General features: G+C 37.6%; 1 protein-coding gene across 1 annotated transcript in view; it reads left to right on the top strand.

The window, feature by feature from the left end:
- Positions 1-5,373, top strand: part of LOC5575188 (cytochrome P450 4C1) — an 86,125-nt gene extending 80,752 nt beyond the window's left edge. The window contains exons 2-5 of the mRNA XM_021852746.1: positions 3,613-3,868; positions 3,932-4,058; positions 4,268-4,922; positions 4,983-5,373. Coding sequence (XP_021708438.1) covers positions 3,613-3,868; positions 3,932-4,058; positions 4,268-4,922; positions 4,983-5,152 — 1,208 coding nt within the window. The 3' untranslated portion in view covers positions 5,153-5,373. The remainder of the gene's footprint in view (positions 1-3,612; positions 3,869-3,931; positions 4,059-4,267; positions 4,923-4,982) is intronic.
- Positions 5,374-18,166: the final 12,793 nt, after the last annotated feature.

The following is an 18,166-nucleotide window of genomic DNA, read 5'->3' as shown; positions in this document are numbered from 1 at the left end:
TACAGGAACGCCTCCGAAGGTCTTCTTAGAATTACTCCGGATTTCCTCTAAGATTTTTTTCAGATATCCTCCAGTAATTCTTACAGAGTTCCCCAGAAAGCCCTTTGAAGCTCCACTAATAATTCCTTAAGATTTTTTTCCGTTGGTCTTCCAGCAATTTCTTGGAAGTATTTCCAGGAATTCCTTAGCATCTCCTCCAGGAATTCTTCCAGGCTTTCCTCCAGGAGTTTTTTTATATTTCCTTCAGACTTCCTTCGGGAAATAATCCAGAGTTGTTCTAAAAATTCCTCAACGATTTCTCGTCTTGTGACGGAATGCAATTCCTCAATGCATTCTCTCGAAGCACCTGAAGTATTAAGGAAAAATAAATCTCTAGGTATCCCTGGAGGAATTCTGGAACATACTGGAGAAAATAACTAGAGAAATTTCAGTTAAAATCTCTGAATGAAACTCTAGCAGAAACCCAGGAGGAGTTCCAAGAGAAAATTCTGGAAGAACTTCTAAAAGAATCGAAAAACTCAAAGAAACTATTAGAGAAATCTTACTTTTGGGAATTCCTCTGGGGATTATATCCAAAAAAAACCTAAGGGTACTTCCATAAAACAATTCTACGTGGATTTCGTTTAAAAAATCCTCCGGGGATCGTCTCCGGAAAATCCTCCAGAAATACCTAAGGATACTTCCACCAGAAATTCCTCTGTGGATTTCCTTCAGGAATTTCCGGGGATTTTCTGCAGAAATTTCTCCGGAGATTTCCTCCAGGAATCCTTCCGGAGATTTGCTCCCAAAATTTTCCAGGGATTTCCTCCTGGAATTTCTCCAGGGATTTTCTCAAGGAATTTCTTTGGGAGTTTCCTCCGGGAGTTCTTCTGAGGAATTTCACTAGTGATTCCCACCAGGAATTTCTTCGGGGATTTCCTATATCAAACCTTCCGGGGACACACACCAAGTATTCCTCCAGAGATTTTCTCCAGGAATTCCTACAGATTTTTTGTTTTCAAGAATTCTTCCGGGAATTCGCTCAAAGAATTCTTCCAGAGATTTCCTCCAGGAATTCCTCAGGTGATTTCCAATAGCAATTCTTGTGAGGATTTTGTACAGAAATTACTCTGCGGATTTCGTTCAGAAATTTTTCCAGTCTTTTCTCCAGGAATTGCTCCGGGGATATCTACCAGGAATTTCACAAGGAGTTCCTCCGGGGATTTCCTCCATAGTTTCTCCGGAAATTCCTTCACATTTGCTACGGATATCCCTCAATGAATTTCTTCAGAGTTCTTCCAGGATAACCTTTGGAGTTTTTCCAGGAAATCTTTCAGAGGTCCTCTATAAATTTCTCTGGAGTTCCTTCAGGAATTCTTTCAGATTCCTTCGGATTTCCTCCATGAATTCTGCAGGCATTCATTCGAAGTTCCTCTAGAAATCCTTCGGATTTCCTTAAGAAATTTCTCGAAGCTCCTTCAGGAACTTTTTTGGAGATTCTCCAGAATTTTCTCTAGAGATCTCACTCTTACTCGGTCTCTAAAGAGGCCGTGTGCTCATATCCGAGATGACACCTATCGGGCGCTTCATCAAGGAATATGCTCAATGCTTCAACCAGAGAAGTATCGAAGGAATCCACAACGCGTGTAAAAAGGCAACGCTTAGAGGTTGGCAGGAATGGGAAAACTCCACTTTAAGTTGATGGACCCATTGGCTATCAAATGCGTCAGATTGGTATAAAAGAGACCTTGTTAAGTGAACTTCCGCCTGACGCAGTTTCAGTACAGGACATGGTTGCTATAGGCAGTACCTGTATAAGTTTGAGCAGGCTTGGTGTGAGTAACTTAACACCCACCTGCTCGAGAGGACATACCGAAAGAAATAACAAAATATTCGCGAACATTTATTCGCGAGTAAATCGAACAAGGTGTGATTCATAACGATTTTGACAGAGAAATCAATTTCATAACCATCAAATGGACAGTAAATTACTAGTTTGTAGTAGAAAACCATTGAAAAGCTGAAATCTCGGAAGGAAAATGGACTTTTTCCCAAAAGCGAAATTGACTATGAACAGCTACGAACACGTTCACGAATCACTTTAGCTTCGATTACTCGCGAGCACGGCAGTTGCGAGTAAATCAGCACTATGATGCTCGCGAGCATTTAGTTTTGTTCTTGTTTCGGTTCAGCAGATATGTTCACCACTAGACCTGTTCATATTTGAAAAAATGTCTCGAAATCTTCCGGTCAAGAAGTATTCTGAATTCTCATGCTAAGAACAATGTCTGGTCAAATTTTCAGCTCATTTGATAGAGATTCCACTATGCTTCAAGTTGAAAATGTGTTTTTAGGCTTATTTTAAGGTTTGAAAAATCATAACTCAATACTCATAAATCAAAATCACTTGCTTTTACCACCTATTGAAAGCTAATTCTATTCTGTAAAAGTTTGTTGAACACGCCAATCAGATTAAATTAAGTTTAAACATTGTGTGATCGAGATTTGTTCTCCACAGTACCCAGAAATCACGGTTTTCTGAATATGTATGCTATAAAAAACACACATTGGCATAATTTTTCCAGGCCCTAGTCAATGGGAAATAAACATAATAAATCTATGAAATCATTAACCAGAAACAGCTACATGTATGCTTGAGGCAATAAATTACAAAAAATGCCCAAAGATCGAACAACCAATCCCAACCTGATGATAGTTAAATCGTGCATGACACATGTACCGTCGAATGGATGAATTGAACAAGTTAGCATTGCTTTTTCTTTCCGAGTGATGATTGTTTTGATCGTATTTCACTGACTGTTCAGAACGATTTGAAAACAATCATTATCATCGACTGAGAAAAAGCAGTGCTAACGTGTTCATTTTTTACATTCCTTGAAGTTCATGGTGGTGTTCTTGGCAAACCCACAGCTGATTTACGAATGTACTTCCTAATTACCTATTTTTTACAATTTATTTTCGTAAGATAGAAGGTATCTTTAAACGGGATTGAGTTTTAGAAATGCATAGTCATCATGTTCTGGAAATTAAAAAACCGAAATTTTCATACAGGTATGTTTTTCAGGGAGAACACTCCCCAAAAATAGTGATTTTCAAGAACCTTGAAGCACAAACCTCAACCAAACTATGTTAAAACTTGCTCCAATCATAAAACAGTGTTCGACAAAAGTTCCTAGAATTGGATAAACTACTATGTAAAGGTATTTCCGATAAGTTTCAATGTCTCGTTCAGTAGTTATGAATTTTCGAAGCTTGAAAATAGTCCAAAAACACATAATTGATTTGAAGCACATCTAAATTTTCTTCAAATTGACTGAAATTTTGACCAGAAGTTCATTTCGACATGAAAAATTAAAATATAGCTTGACTGAGAAACTTCTAGATATTTGAATAGGTCTATTCACCACTCTCCATTAACTTTGCTGAACACTTCAGCTCGGCATCTCAGCGCAATATTACTTTAGTGTGTAACGCTGCAGCTTTTGAGAACAATTTTAACTTATTTTTGATTATCTTACATTTCAAAAAGCACAGTGAAATGTTTGCTTCAATTGTCTCTCTCAACATCTCTTCAATTCACAGTCTCAATCTCAACATCTCTTCAATTCACAGATGACACCTGGAAGGTTCATCGCAAACTGCTGAATCCCACGTTCAACACCCGCATCCTGAACAGTTTCATTCCGATCTTCAACGACTGCGCGGACAAAATGATCGAGAGCATCCATGAGCACGCAGCCCCCGGCAAAGTACTGAACATTCTCGAATTCACGTCGCCCTGCACTCTGGCCATGATCTGCAGGACGTCTCTTGGTGGAAAAGTACTGGAACGCGAAGGCACCCAGAAGTTTGTGGAAGGACTTGAGATGTAGGTTTCTCTCAAAACACTGAATATTTGAATTGAATTGAAAAATTATTTCCCTTTGAACAGTATTCTTAGCAACGTAGGCCTTCGCATGTTCAACGCCAATCTCCACCCAGATATTGTGTATCGCTTCACACGCTTCTACCGTCGCGAAATGGAGTCCCGGAAGTTCTGCTACGCATTCACGGATAAGGTAGTATTTCAGTCTTTTTGAATATATCTAAACATACCCAGTTAACACATGATCGTATAGGATGAGATATAAGAGTACAAAGGTGGAGGCGATATACGCACATTTTGAATGCAGCCTTATGGCGCATGTACGTATATCGCCTCCACTTATGTACTCTTATTCGCTATCGTATACGAGTTTGTGTTTACTGGGTATCACTCTTTCGACAGATTATCCTAGAAAAACAACAGGAGCTTGCCGAAGCCAAGACCAAGGGAAAGCAGGACACGAACAACAACGCAAGTGATTCCGGCAACGACAACTTCGAGGAGGAGGAAGATGATCTGTTGTCGTACAAGAAACCGCAGATCTTCATCGATCAGCTGTTGACGATTCCTCTGCCCGACGGGAAACCCTTCTCGCATAAGGAGATCTCCGATCATATCTACACGATGATCGCTGCCGGAAACGAAACTTCGGCCACGCAAGCGGCCCACACCCTCATGTACCTGGCGATGCATCCGGAAGTTCAGGAGAAAGCCGTTAAAGAAATCAAGGAGCTGCTTCCCACCCCGGAATCCAAGATCACCTCGGAGGTCATGAAGAATATGGTCTACATGGAGAGGATCATCAAGGAATCGCAGCGCCTTGCACCGGTTGCGGCCGTTTATGGTCGGAAAACTATAGCGGATCTTCAGCTGGATCAGTTCACGATTCCGAAAGGAAACATTTTCATTTTGAACATCTTTGCCCTGCATCGACGAAAAGAATACTGGGGTGAGGACGCTGAGCTGTTCAATCCTGATCGATTCCTCCCAGAAAACAGCAAGAATCGACATCCGTTCGCGTATCTTCCGTTCAGCGGTGGTAATCGAGGCTGTATTGGTTAGTTTAACAAAGTAGTAGAGCTTTATAAAATTTCTACAATAATTCTGATATTTTTAGGAAACCGTTACGCCATGATGAGTATGAAGACGATAGTGTCGGCCATTCTGCGAAACTTCAAGATATCCACCGATCTGGAGTATGAGAAAATCGAATTCAAGTTCAAGGTATCGATGCACTTGTCAGGGCCACACCGTACCTTTGTCGAGCCACGCAATCTCTACGGATGATCATGACCGCGGCAGATCCACTAGAATAAGCGCTTAAACCTTAACAGTAGAACCCACTTAACATACCTTTCACTCTGGTTGTTGCATATGAGGTTCTTTGGTTACCAGTTAGTAGCTTGCAATACCGAACGCCGTGTACTAGTTTATCGATCGCTAGGCTATGTCTATAGTTTGCAACTCTGTAATTGGAAAACAATAAAGAATACGCATACATACGTGAAGGGTTCGCATAATTCACTTAGGGTAATTCGTCAGTTGTTAAAACGGCTCAAATTCTTGCTTCAAAGGAATACTTCAACCGTTCAACAATCGGCCAAATCACCTTACCGTTGCCGGGCATGTTATCCACGCCAAGTCTGAAACTAAATTAATCATCATAAATCCGATAAGTCCAATGAAGGTATAAGTATCTACACCCAGCCCCGGTTATCCATGTTAAGAAATTAAATCAGCCCGCTGCGCACGCCAACGACACGCAACACGATGCCCAGTTCAACCGAATAAACACCTATAATTACCTACAACGGCGTACACATATGTACGTTCCGTACAAGTGTTTTGATCGATATGGGTGGATCAACGACGGTTGGTTGCCATCTTGTCACACTTTTACGCTTGTTAGTGGTATCTTTTTGTTTGATATTTGAGACAAATACCATGACTCCACAGTTATGGATCAAATAGTGTGGAGTCCAACCTATAAAATTCAATAAAACGACATGGTAAACGTAAAATTGTAATTTAAAAGCACGAATTGAATCATTAGAAATTGTAAATTGTTTTGATTGTAATATTTACACAGGATTACATAAAAATTAAAAATTGTATCGGTTTCTGAAAACCATATTATGGATTAATTTTCATATTATGGATCAAATTGTGACATATTACGGATCAATGCGCAAAATCAAGAGATTTTCAACTCAATGCATCTGTATTGCATGATTTGGCGAAAGTCAACAATGTGTCACATACTACTGCAAAAAATAGCAGTGTTAGAGCTGAACACAAGGGTAAAAACCCGAGGAGGAACAAATAACTCCCCAATAACTTATGCATACCATTTTTTGGTATCATACCAAAATTAGGTATTGTTCAGATGTCAATACCTCAATTTGGTATTATAATGGTACTGAAAAAAATCTTTAAAACAATTAAAAATACTTCATTGAGGTATTAAACAGCTATTGAGGTCTGCTGGAGGTATTGAACTACAATTGAAAAATTTCATTTTTATATGAAAATCCATCAAGTATTATTGAGGTATTACAATACCTGATCTAGTTATCAGTTTGGTGTTCGTAGAATATGCTTGAGATATTATTTGAGGTATTTTACCTCTTATGCAGGGCTAATTCATACCTCATTCAGGTATGTAGTATTGGAAATGATCTGGTATGGAATACCTCAATTTGGTATTCAGTTGTTATTTTCTTCTGCTCGGGAAGCCATTTTTTTTGTGGTACTGCATTGTAGTAACTGAGACATGAACTGTTTTCGCTCCACACCAAGTTTTCCACTCATTTTTGTCTGCTAAAAAACGAAATTGACAAACTGTGACCTTTAATTAGTTTAATCCTTAGTGCTATTGTCTGAAAATGTTGAATCCAATGCTTATAATGGCAGAAATCTACATTCTTTGGAAGTGATCCATAACCGTGGTAAACAATCATTTCCTGGTCCATATTATGGATCACTAGAAAGAAGTGCTAATATTCGGTATTTAGAGTCAACAATCAAGAACAATGTTTGCCAAAGATGAATTTATACTAAATCGAAGCGAACGAGCATGTTTTATGCTATAACATATGAGTATTAGCACCTGTGAGAGCTTATGAATGCTGACGGCACTTCTTACAGAAAACGACCATATAATGAATGCTTTGTGGTACCAACTAAACATTTGTCAAATACATCGTTATTTAGCGGTTGAATGTTGTGCTTAACATTACAAATGGTAGAAGACAAATAGTATAACATGGGAAAAATATGTTTTACGTCAACGTTTATGTTTTAAGCGAGTTATCCGATGTTGAACGCCAAAGTGATCCGTCACTGTACGTGATCCGTAACTGTGTGGGCATGGTACACAGCTTCATGTATAATTAAATTAACGACGACACAAATAGCTCACAGTAGGCCCAGATAGCCGTAGCGGTAAACGCGCAGCTATTCAGCAAGTCCAAGCTGAGGGTCGTGGGTTCGAATCCCACCGGTCGAGGATCTTTTCGGGTTGGAAATATTCTCGACTTCCCAGGGCATAAAGTATCATCGTACCTGCCACACGATATACGCATGCAAAAATGGTCATTGGCATAGTAAGATCTCAGTTAATAACTGTGGAAGTGCTCATAAGAACACTAAGCTGAGAAGCAGGCTCTGTCCCAGTGGGGACGTAACGAAAGAAGAAGAAGAAGCTCACAGTGAATTTGATGTCCAACATACAATTCTGGTTTAGTCTTTATTTGGAGACCTCTTAACATTTTCCAACAAAATTAATACAAATCATTAAAAATTTCATTTACATTGTATGTAGAGTAAGGAGGAAGAAAAGGTTCGAATTTGGGGACCGTCCACAAATGACGTACCGTAATCCGGGGTAACATTGATCAGTTTTTGGGATATTTCTTAAATGTTTCATTTGAAAATGCAAATATCGTAAGTTTCATATTTTTTAAACAAGAACTGGCACCTACCGCTCGTAGCTATATACTGTATTCTAGTTTTCAAAAGATTTAAGTATGTTTAAATACATGTTTTAAGTGATTTTTCTATTAAGCTGATATGGGGTAACATTAATCACCCATGTAAACAACGTTCAGTGATAATGAAAATGCCATTGCTCATTCAAATCATGACCCCTGAAGCCGAATATGGAGACCAAACTCTTACAAGTCATTTACTTTTCGAGTAATTTCAAAAATAAAATCACTTTGGACCACGCAATACGCCTAAAAGTAGGCAATTTCCTAAGAAAATTCTGCATTCTTAATAGTTGTTCATTAATGTTGCTTAATTGAATAAATTCATGAAAGATTTGACAACGGAATCGTTTTCGGTGATGTTATTTCTAGTAACAATCGCATTTTCCTTGCTCATACCATTTGCAGATCTCGAGTGAGACATGAATCTTCGTTAGTGTCACCCATAATGATAAAAATCATTGATTCAAAAAGTTGACAAATGTATGCATGAACAGAACGCAATTTTCGCAAAAACCTCACCGAAAACATAAATCCAAAATTAAAAATATGCAATTTGTTCTACAACAGTTGCTAGAAAGTTTTTGAAACATGTAATGTCTCACGTAAGTCGTCGTTTTGTATTTTTAAACCTTTCAAAATTGAACTTCAGTGCGGATGTTTTACTAAGGCTTATAGTTTGTTTTGTAATACAAATCTGCCATTTTTTGGGAAATGTTCTAATTATGTTTACTATGTTTCAACCATATTATGTTCCATAGCTGTCTTCTCATGTTTACCAAAACATATGTTTGGTCATATGTCTTATTTCGGTTGTTTTAGACTTATGCGAAAAACAAACACTTTCAATTTGTCATATTCCTGTCACATATGTTATAATATATATTATTTTCAATCATGTTCTGTACAAACAAAACATGTTTATTTTCAGTCAAATATATGTTATATTATAAGTCTATCAAACAAATGCAACAAAAGTGATATTTAATTCTTTTGATAGCATGCATGATACACTGCCGGCCAATAAATTCGCCATATGGTGTTCAATAAATACTCTTAAGCGAATGTTTTAAGAAAATAATTAAATTGAAAGCATGCTTTAAATACCGATCAACCAATTTATATAAATGCATATAGTGTGGTGATTGTATGCCCATGTTTAATACGAAAAAGACTCCACGGGATTACTTAATTCACCCACAGTTGTGTTCGTGCAAGGTTTACTCGTTTTTTAATAGAATGTAGGTAAAACATAAATACTTGGAATACACTTTATAGTCACTTGGTATACGATTTTTTTTTGAGAAAAAATGACAAATGCAACGAAAGTTTTATCTCTTCTTAATACACTCGTCATGCAGTGTATCAATGGGACCATCTTCTTCTTCTTCTTGGCATTAACGTCCTCACTGGGACAAAGCCTGCTTCTCAGCGTAGTGTTCTTTATGAGCACTTCCACAGTTATTAACTGAGAGCTTTCTTTGCCAAAGTTGCCATTTTCGCATTCGTATATCGTGTGGCAGGTACGATTATACTCTATGCCCAGGGAAGTCAAGGAAATTTCCTTTACGAAAAGATCCTGGACCGACCGGGAATTGAACCCGGACACCTTCAGCATGGCTTTGCTTTGTAGCCGCGGACTCTAACCGCTCGGCTAAGGAAGGCCCATCTTTATTTCATTAATTTTACCTTGAGTATTTACTAAAATTATATGATTTTTGCTTCCAAGTTTTGATGATAGTAAAAATAGTTTAATAAAATTGATGTGTTTTCAGTAGAAAACGTAATTGATGAATTAATTTGTAAAAGGCGATGATCTCTACTTTCAAATATTTACTTGGTCTGATGTAAAACAATGTATAACTTACGATTTATAAAGGCGAGCTGGTTTTTTTCAAAGCAAAAGTGCATGTTTCATAATTTGATTCGAACATGTATTTACTGTTAAATAACAGTTTTCTTCAGCCGTAATCCTGTAATTAAAATTGTCAATGTTGGCACTTTTGCATTTTTCATTGTTGACATCCCAATACATTTACAATACCAAATATTATTAACATTTTGTTGCGTTTATGGTTTGTTGAAAAAGGTAGAATACATATTTATGTATACCTAAACTCATATGATACATAATTTTGACAATAAAAATATATTGCACAAGCTCCACCTTCTGCGCTTTTCCAGTCATATATAAGTATAAATAACAGTTTTATCGCTATGAAACAGAACATTCTCAGTAGTCATATTGGAGTCACTGTGATTTCTATGAGACATGTTGTGTTACTTGGGTACCGATCATTGTTACCCCGCTGATCAATCTTACCCCGGATTACGGTACCAGGCATTTGGATAAATTCAGAGACATTATCTCTACCGACGCAATTAACTAATTTCTCACATCTTAAATCAACAAACAGTCATAACTTTTACAAATCTAAATCGAATTCTATAATATTCATATTGGAATACTTGAATGGCAAATGAAACCATAATGACATTTATAATATTTTTTCTAGAAATCTTGACAAGGAACATTTTTCCCACTTTACTTTATAGATATTTATTGGCGTAAAATCTTGACCAAAGAACCACACGAGACAATGGGTAGGGAACTTTTGCTGTTCCCTTTCGCTGAATGGGCTTGCAAGAATGCCACCACGTTAAAGAAATGCTTGTGCCATATATATTCGTTAAAGTAAAACAGAAAATAATTGGTAGCAACTTAAGATGATTATAGAACGAAGCCACACTTCAAATTTTCAAGAGCACAAGTCTTGAGAACCAAACAGCGCTTCCCATTGAAAATGTATTCCATTGGTCACCACCAGCAAGCAAGCAAGTTGATTTGATTTTCCACGCGATCTGTTGCCAGATTCTCCAGTCTTGTGCACTTGAAAAGTCCAAGTTTGGCTTTGCTTTATAATCACCTTAAAGCTACCGTGCTCGCAAGGTACATTCACAGATTCGGTGTTGCGATTGGCTCGAATATAAATGGTATAATAGAATCAATGGTTCATAAATCATTCTGTAGAATAATATGTTTCAACAGTTGAAAGAGACATTCATTATCGATCGATTGTGCCAATTGTAAGAAATAATAACAAATGTTCGTTTCTTTTGCTGCCGTTTGACTTTTTTCAGAAGGGCCAATTTCCATATTTTCACCTCCCCAAATTATGAATCTATGGGATAAGGTCGAAAGCAGCCCTGTCGTCGTAAAATTTGAGCTTCGTAGTCATACCCTTTTGAGGAGGGCGTTGCTATTGCCCAGAGCGCGGTTGTACTTCCAGGCGTTAATGAGGGAGTCTCACAAGAAAATTGTATTTGTATATTATAACTCAGCTTTTATTTCATTTCAACATGATAAGTATGATCATACTAAATAACTTATACTATAGCTTAAAATTAAGATGGCGTCATAATACAAAATGGCTACCGGATATTTTACCCAAAATTTAATCTAATTTTACATTTTACTCGAGGAAAGAACCAGCGATTGAATACTTATTACTTTGTTACACAGAATATGTTGTTTTCTTAAATTTAGAAAATCGTTCATTTCAAACGGCTAATACCATTGCTCACCTAGTTTTTGCAGCTGTTCTAACTCAATTTTTTCTTAGGGAAGTTTCAAATATGACGTCCATCATTTTTCGGGATGTCTAGACCCCCACTCTCCTCTGTCACGCTTTTTCCAATACCTAATACATGCACTGTCACACTTTTGTAGACAACCCCCCTCCCTCAAATGATAAATATGATTTTAGGGCGACCCCTTAGTAAGCTTTTTGATGGTGATCATAAAATGAACAACAAATGATGCACAAATGGTGAAATATATTTTTTTTTTTTTTGATAAAATTCAAGATGACCAAATTTAAAATGACCAAAATTATTGCATGTGAAGCTACATATTTTCTCAGTTTGATTTTTGTTTTAGGATATATGAAAAAAGATACATGAAGATATACCTGAAATGTATCAAAAAATGAGCTTCTCTTCAAACTGCTAGCTAGCGTACGAGGGATCCATTAATATGCCTGCTTCCTCCTGACGGGATTTCCGAACAAACAATCTCGCCAGAAATGCCATTGTTTGAAACAAATACGCCTCAAAATGTGGCTTTTGTGGAATTGCCGAACAGATTTGCCTCCAGTTTTTATGAGAAAGGCTGCCGAAGAAAACAAGGATGCCGACAATAGCTACAATTACATGAGATATCTTCAATTGTAAAAACATTTCTAAAAAGTTAGTTCAGTTCATGTAACAATAATTTGGGTCCGAAGAATTTCTCATATTTTTCGCGTCGTTCTTTTAGTTTTTTGTTGCTTGTTTTACTCCAGGTTGGGCTGCCTGGGAAATCAGCCTCAGCACTCACGTGTCGGAAATGGACGAGAAGATTTGAACTGTGAGTTCCTCCCGTGATGAGAAATGCGTGAGTGGTGTTTTTGTGGTTTTCGGTAGAACGACGGTTAGCACCAGTTTTCCATTCAGAACCGTTTGGAACATGATCTTTTTCAGCCGTACTCGATAGGTGGTCAGAATTGTTCCGATATTAACTAACAACATAAAACCCGGCCTGATGTTGGGTTTCTGCCGGGAAAACTAAACTTGACGGACAGTCCTCCTTGAGGTGGCGCTTAAGCTGTCCGTTTTTCGAGCTAGACCACGTGTAGAGAACGAGCGGAGCGTAGCCGCATTTAGCGTGCTACACCTGCCTGTATAATCCAAGACAGGATCAAAGACATAAATGTAACAAACATTTAGATTGTCTGCGTATGTCCGAGAAAATTTCAAATGAAATGGGGACGGACCTGGTGTAGTGGTTAGAACACTCGCCTCTCACGCCGAGGACCTGGGATCGAATCCCATCTCCGACATAGTAACTTATGACGTAAAAAGTTATAGTGACGACTTCCTTCGGAAGGGAAGTAAAGCCGTTGGTCCCGAGATGAACTAGCCCAGGGCTAAAAATCTCGTTAATAAAGTCAAACCAACCAACAAATGAATCGTGGCATCGGCTTAGACTGCTGAAAATACGTACATTCCCTTATATTATTTTATATAAAAAATAGAATTTAAAAATTAAGTTCATGAACAAATGATTCGGTTGGTACAAGAAGGCGTGGAGCGAGCTAGGTGGGCGGATCAAGTGCGTATCGATTTGGCGAGCGTGGGGCAAAAGCGAGGATGGAGAGATGCGGTCACAAACCGAGTGTGGCGTGAAATTGTTGATTCAGTGTTATCTGTTTAAATGTTAACTAAATAAATGAACATTAGATAATCATCGACCCGATGTACATATGAAATCAACCATCTAGGCATCGACGTCGTACTATGACAGCAGTTTTCTAGAAGAATGCAAATAACCATTTAATGTTATAAAAACTGACCTTCTTGAACACTGCGGCATACAGTATCAATCAACCTGGCAGAGGATAAAAAAGTGACAAAAAATTGTGAAAGTGAAATTCCAGTTTTCATTCTTGTTAAAGAACAACCCCTGGCCCTGACCATTTTCCTTGAGGCAACAAGGCGCCCCAACAGGCTTAAACAGTTTTCAAAATTTATAAAAAGTCTATGCTCTGAAATTAAGAGCGAAACAAATCGTATAAAATTAAAATCATATTTGTCAACATTGGACCAATAACATTACCCACTAGAATAAAAAAGAAGGAGAGCCTTACGTTTTAATTGTGACTGTTACATTGAACTGAATTAACGGAGAACTTTATATGCCCACTTATTTTATGAAATAGATGTCTCGAAGAATTTTATTTTGGCTTATTCTGCGCGACGTGTGAGTCGGGACGAATCGCTCTAACCTCAAGTGACGTGAGACGACTAATGTTATTCAAATGAGAGCGAGTTGACAATTGTCACCTCACTCGACTCGTCGCACCTCACACGCTGAACAAGCACAATTGCATATAATCTTTTTTTGAAAAAAACATCTGATGTAGTGACGACATTGGTTGGTTCAATCATAAAAAGTAAATAGTGCGATATTTTTATTTTGTTTAGAACATCACAGGATGTATGTCATTTTCGGGAAATACGGAAAACAGAAAATTAGTTCCAGGACAACGGGAGTCCCGGGTGATTCTTCCCGGGATTGGAAACCCTAATATTTAGGTTTAGAGGGCAGTATGATTATTATTGAACCATTGAATAGAGTATACTTTGAAGGAACTACAGGTTCCCTTTGTTATGTGTTAGAGACAAAGCGATCGACAATAGCCTCCAGGGACCAAGAGAAGACGTGCTGAACCTCGACTAGTCATTCCATACAACAGTTGGTGTTTTTTTTTTCTCGAATCCTCATTTTGGATTTTTTTTTGGCAAAAAAATTCAAAGTTATGATCCATTCGAGAAAATTGTAGGTATACAGATTAATGGTCTATTCGGGGTAATGGATTTCGGGGTAGGGGAACTGGGGGTAAAATGAACACCCTAAGCATTTTTCATGTTTTCTTGCTTATAAGGCTGTCAGATTATTTTTCAATTGCTCAGAATTGAAGAAGGATGTTTATGCAATGTAACAAGTTGAACTATTGTGATGGAAATAGAATTTTATCAAAATTATTATTATTTTGAAAATTGCTTTCCACAGAGTCGATGTTCCAAACATGTTGGTAAAATGAACATGTAACGGGGGTAATATGAACATATACTTGGGGGTAAAATGAACATGTAGTGGGGGTAAAATGAACACCATTCAAATTCAACGGGTTGTGGCATGATTCTCGGCATCTGGTAAGTACATGATCAATGCATATTTCATAGATATTCTGAAATCGATGGATCGTTCAGCCGCGAACATTTGGATGGCTATCCATTACTGTCTTTGTATTTCTTCCGGAAAACTTTCAGTGTTTGATATAAAATCCGGTAGTATTCGTCCTGCCATGGTGTTCATATTACCCCCATCTCGAATGGTTCATTTTACCCCCAAAGGATCAACTTTTTCAAATCATTTGTTCTAAGAATTTAGAAGATAAAAATGCTTCCTATTTCCTTCTACTTATCATAAATACTTTAAAGTTGCACATCGTCAACGCAGTTCAATAGATTTTTGATTATTTTAGTCATAAAAACCTTAAATTCCACGAGTGAAAATATACATCATATAAGAAAACGGAGAGGCATACTTTGTTTTTGTTTACTTTTACAACTTTTGACAGTTCAAGATCGCGCTAGAGTTGTCGAAATAGCTCCTTTATCTGAGGATTAAGGATGCTGCTATGTTTTGCATAGATTCATAGCATGTTTACCGTAAAACACTAACCTGTTCATTTTACCCACAGTTCCCCTACTTAACCATTCGAGATACTTGACCGTGCGGGTTATGACTTGACCCCGAGGATGATGATTTTCGAGGTAAGGTTATTGCTGTTTGCCTTTGAGATGCAAATTTTGACAGAATGCGTTCCGAATAGGGTAGGGGAACTGTGGGTAAAATGGACAGGGGGGGTAAAATGAACAGGTTTGTGTTTTACGGTAATTCTGCTATAAATCTATGCAAAACATAGTACCATCCTTAATCCTCAGACTAAGGAACTATTTCGACAACTCTAGCGCGATCTAGAACTGTCAAAAGCTGAAAAAGTAAACAAAAACAAAGTACGCCTCTCCGTTTTCTCATATGATGTAAATTTTCACTCGTGGAATTTATGGTTTTGATGACTAAAATCATCAAAAATCTATTGAACTGCGTAGCACACCATATCTTTAAAGTATTTATGATAAGTAGACGGAAATTGAAAGTTTTTTTATCTTCTCAATTCTTAGAACAAATGATTTGAATATGTTGATTCTTTGGGGGTAAAATGAACCACTCGAGATGGGGGTAATATGAACACCTTGCCAGGGCGAATACTACCGGATTTTTTTTCAGATGCCGAGAGTTTTCCGGAGAAAATACAAAGACAGACATGGACAGCCATCCAAATGGTCGTGGCTAAACGTTCCATCGATTCCGGATTGTCTGTGAGATATGCATTGATCATATACCAGATGCAGAGAATTATACCGCCACCCGTTCAATTTGAATGGTGTTCATTTTACCCCCACTACATGTTCATTTTACCCCCAGGATATGTTCATATTACCCCCATTGTATGTTCATATTACCCCCGTCACATGTTCATTTTACCCACATGTTTGGAACATTGACTCTGTGGAAAGAAATTTTCAAAATTATAATAATGTTGAAAAAATTCTATTTCCATCACAATATTTCAACTTGTTACATTGCATAAACATCCTTCTTCAATTCTGAGCAATTGAAAAATAATCTGAGAGCTTCATACGCAAGAAAACAAGAAAATTGCTTAGGGTGTTCATTTTACCCCCAGTTCCCCTACAACAAAACAATCAAAGGACACCTAGAAAAGTTTATCAATATCACCGCCAACCTAGCAAAGAAAAGCTATTTTTGACATCGGATTGCTTGTGGAAAATTTTACCGCGTTTAGTGTTGCCGCATTTGAAATTTTCGAAATGTTGTAGGATCTTAAATGTACCATGCTCAAAACACTTGTAATAGCACTAGTTGACCTAACAAACCTTGATTTGTCCCGAAGTAGGCTGTTTGCTAATGTGAAACAAAATTCTACTACAAAAGTGTCAGTTTCCTAACCCTATTTATCTCAAATTTACGGTGAAGTTCTTCGACTTTTTGTACACATTAATCCAACGTGTCCGACTTCCAGAACCGAACTGTGAAAAAAAAACAGGTAAACCCGTTGACTCGTTCTCTAGTTGTTTCGTGACATACAAACACCACTCCTTTTTTATTTATGTAGATCAGTCTTTTATGGGCATGAAACATGGACCATGTTCGAGAAGGACCAGCAAGCTTTTGGGATTTTCAAACGCCGGATGGTAAGGATGATCTTCGGCAGCGAGCAGAAGAACGGTGTGTGACGACAAGAATGAGCCACGAGTTCACCTAACTCTATGGAGATCCCATTATACAGAAGGCTACTTAAGCTCTGATAGAGAGAGAGGAGACAACTCACTGACAGTTGGCATGTTTTATAGCCTTCTTTAACTTCTTTCTTCAATTCTTGGGTTGTGAACAACGGTCAGATGAACTTATTTTGGTCAAAATCATATATGCTTCTTACACAACAAGAAGTGGATATGAAAAACAATGTAGGTATAAAAAACACAATAGAATTTTGAGAACACACAACTAGATTTAGGCATTCAACATTTTGAAATGTGAAATCACCAAAAAAACCTACAAATTTTAATAACGTTTACTTGAATTTTGACTGTTCTCCATGTTATGCCCTTCGAATGTGCGGTTTTCCGGTGACAGTTGATGACAGGTTCCCTTGACTTTCGGGAACTCTCGCTCGAGGCCAGCTATCTCCTCTCTCTCAGCTTGAGCTGTAGGTGGTGTACTAAGTAACGGTGCTCCCCTGACCGTTATTATCAAAAAAAAAAACTCCATCAAATCTGTGCTCACCAGTCGTTTTCTATAGCTAAGCTGCATGTCTGGGCAAAATTTAAAAAAAAAATCCACACTTTCAAAGGAAATCTGAAGTATTTAAATGGGGTCTCATTCACCGTGATTATTAGAATAAATATATTGCTATAATTTGAATCAAAGTTGGTTTATATAGTTATTTGTAACTTATGGGCGAAGTTTGAAATGAGAAAACCTACAGAATTTGGAGTTACGCCCTTTTGAAGGTGTAATCATTAAAAACACTAATGTGAAATAGAATTATCAGGCATTCTAATATCGTTAATCATGTTCAAATGTTTTCAATGACACATTGTGCTTACTTAGGGTCAAGTGCTATAAGGCATTACGGAGCCAATTTCACAATGTAACCAAATTAGTTTTTGTAGCACAATATTCTGGCTAGTTTGGTGAACCCATGTACTTACGATTTAGATTAGTTTTCATGCAAATCATTGGTACATGTTGTGTAACGAAACGCATGTATACATACAGTGGGGGACCGAAATCCGTACAAGCTCCGAATACTTCATACAAATATTAGGCGTTATGGGTAGCAGTAGCAGAACAAAATTTACAACGTAGAAAGCAGCGATACAAAATGAAAGAAAATAATGCAAAGTTTAGAGCATCCGTTATCATTTTGTTTAATGGAATTTTAAAGCTCAGCACTAACAGAGCTTAATTTTAATTGTTTTGTCTTCGTCAGCTTGGGAAAGTTTGGGTCGCACCCAAAGTATGATTTTTGTTTGTGCAGGTTAAGCAGCTGGTGAGTCTTTACATAGAAATCTTTAGTTTGTGTAGGATTCAAACCATGTTATGATTAGTAGAGCA

Source organism: Aedes aegypti, chromosome 3, assembly GCF_002204515.2.
Source record: "Aedes aegypti strain LVP_AGWG chromosome 3, AaegL5.0 Primary Assembly, whole genome shotgun sequence".
NCBI classification, from domain to species: Eukaryota; Metazoa; Arthropoda; class Insecta; order Diptera; family Culicidae; genus Aedes; species Aedes aegypti.
This window is presented reverse-complemented; position numbering and strand designations above follow the sequence as displayed.